This window comes from Impatiens glandulifera, chromosome 9 (assembly GCF_907164915.1).
Source record: "Impatiens glandulifera chromosome 9, dImpGla2.1, whole genome shotgun sequence".
Classification (NCBI taxonomy): Eukaryota; Viridiplantae; Streptophyta; class Magnoliopsida; order Ericales; family Balsaminaceae; genus Impatiens; species Impatiens glandulifera.
The window spans coordinates 3,217,904-3,220,314 of record NC_061870.1 but is presented as its reverse complement, the minus strand read 5'-3'; the positions used below and the strand labels follow the sequence as shown (position 1 = coordinate 3,220,314).

General features: G+C 34.1%; 1 protein-coding gene across 1 annotated transcript; it reads right to left on the bottom strand.

Moving 5' to 3' along the window:
* Positions 1 to 256: 256 nt before the first annotated feature.
* Positions 257 to 2,179, bottom strand: LOC124915131 (pollen-specific leucine-rich repeat extensin-like protein 1). The gene is made up of 4 exons (XM_047455794.1): positions 1,767 to 2,179; positions 1,493 to 1,590; positions 633 to 705; positions 257 to 545 (listed from the first exon to the last, which is right to left on the bottom strand). Exons 1-3 carry the CDS (start codon positions 2,050 to 2,052, stop codon positions 649 to 651), a joined length of 441 nt encoding a protein of 146 aa, XP_047311750.1. The 5' UTR covers positions 2,053 to 2,179; the 3' UTR covers positions 257 to 545; positions 633 to 648.
* Positions 2,180 to 2,411: the final 232 nt, after the last annotated feature.

Here is a 2,411-nt window from a genome sequence, read left to right as displayed (position 1 = left end):
AAATAATATTCTCCTACATTAAAATACATTTGATAGACGGTTGTAAATTGACCCTAATATCTTCAAAAGTTGCCAAAATTATCAATCAAATTTGAATACAAAACTGTTATTCCTCAATGTCTTTGCACATGGATAGAGAGACATAAAAAGGTCTCTTTCTTACAGCCAAAAGCCAGTTAAGAATTGCAATGGGCATCTGACAAGTGGGTATAAATAATAAAACAAAAGTGAATTAATCCTTCTCATAAATTATATGTAGCTTAACAGATACAGATAACATCAATACATCATCAACAACAATTCTAAAAATCACAAGCTACTTATGTTGCATATCTGTAACTCTCTAAATATATATAACAATGGGAGTAATAATAATAATAATAATAATGTTGCCCGTTTCAATCTTCAAGAGCGAAACAAAAAGGCACAAAAACATCTAATTTTACGTTTCTTTCCAACTCCAACAACAAAACAAAACAAAAAAGGCGATATTATTTCTCCTCCCCTTTGATGATGTTTATGAAGATCATGGCTGCAGCTTTGTTCTAAGCAACATATACAAATACATAATTAAGAATGCTACAAAAACTGTCATTAAATGGAAATAACAATGTCTGGATTTAATAAACTACCTTTCCCATAATAGAATCATACGTCCTGCACTTTGGTGGAACAGTTTCCTTTTCCCTTTCCTTCCAATTGATCCTGTTAATTGTAAGACAAAACATAACTAGGTTAAGGTTAAAATGGGATCGAGATTATGGATCAATTCTTCTTTTTTGAAAAAACAAAAATCAAGGTTTGTCTATTGCGAGTTACGTGCACACATCAAAAGGGTCCATTGATTCATATGTTGGTGTTAGAAGAGTCCTTTCTAGGTTTCTTTTTTGTCCCTAATTCTTCTTAAGAAAGGCAAAGTACTTCATCGGAGCCATAAACTTACTAAAACATTAAGGCCTTTCTGATGTGGGATTAATTCCGAATAATTCACTGTCCAATAATAATTCTACTCCTTTATCACATCATTCGTTCAAATAATCAACTAAACTATCATTTATTTTAAAAATAAAATTATTATACCAAATAACCTAATTTTGAAAAACATTCATCAAACAAGATTATTTGAAAACAATCACATGCTTATTCAAATAACTCTAGATTAAACAATGCATAAAATGGTATTGAACACTAAAGCATAAAATCAGATATGTTTATAAGGGAGATAACAAGGTGCCCCCCCCACTCTTTGGGCAGGGCAGGGATTCAACTTCGTTTCAAAACAACATTTCATACAATTTGGTCATCTTGGTTGTGCAATTTTCGGTGTATCCCAGCCAGACAGCACAACTTTCATATCAGAGGTGCATGAATCTTTATATAGAAATTTATAGGCAGTTTCTCATAGCCAGATTCAGATACAGCAGTGTTCACATTTATAAACAAAAGATCCACATCATAATATAGCTAAAAAATCAATTGAAAGAAATCTTACCGATCCTTTGCTTTCATAGTAGTCATCTAACGCCCATTGATATTTGGACTGATTCAAACCAAACCAATGAGCAACGTACTCATCTAAGCTCGAATGTGCTGCAACATTATCTCGAAATTACTTAATTGAAGTACAAACAAAATTCCATAAAAGAATCAGCTAAAATCATAAACCAAAAAGTTGACCTAATTGAATACTATTTCTCAAAACAAATCTAATTTAGCGAAAACGAAGCAATTGGTATTAGAAAAGCAGGAATGGAGAAAATATTTACCATTCTGGACCTTGTTTACGGCATTCCAGAATATTCCGGAGACGGAACCGTCGGAGGGAGGTTTAAGAGCGGCCGGCTTGTGAAATTGAAGAGGTGGTGCTTGAACAGGGGACGGTTGCGGGTGAGGCGGAGGCGGAGGCGTGCGAGGGAGTTTGATGTTGTGCGAATCGGCGGCATCGGAGGAATCAAAGGGCTTAGGAGTGGCTGGCGGAGTAATGAAGACAGTGTAGGGTCCGATCTTGCCAATCGATGGAGGCGGCGTCGAATCATTGGTTGCGATCGGCATTTCTGTTGTTGTATATTAGAAAAAGAGAAGTATCAAAGTGTTGAAGAACGGAGGAGGAAGGAGAGAGAGTACTGAGTTCTTCTTAGTCCAGTTCTAGCTATAAAGCTGACTCATTTGGGTGGAATGTTAATCTGAAGGTCAAGCTACTGTCTTTTTTTTTTCTTTCTAAGAAATAAATTTATTTATTAAGAAATTAAACAATATCTTATTTAATATTTAGAAAAAAAATCTTTATTGTTTCCTTTTAATTTTATATTTATAAGGAATAAAGTATGTTGAATTTAGGCAGTACTTTCGTCTAACCCCCCCCAAAAAAAAAAAAAGTGTAAGTATTTGGGGTTTTTATTTGAAAGTGGAGA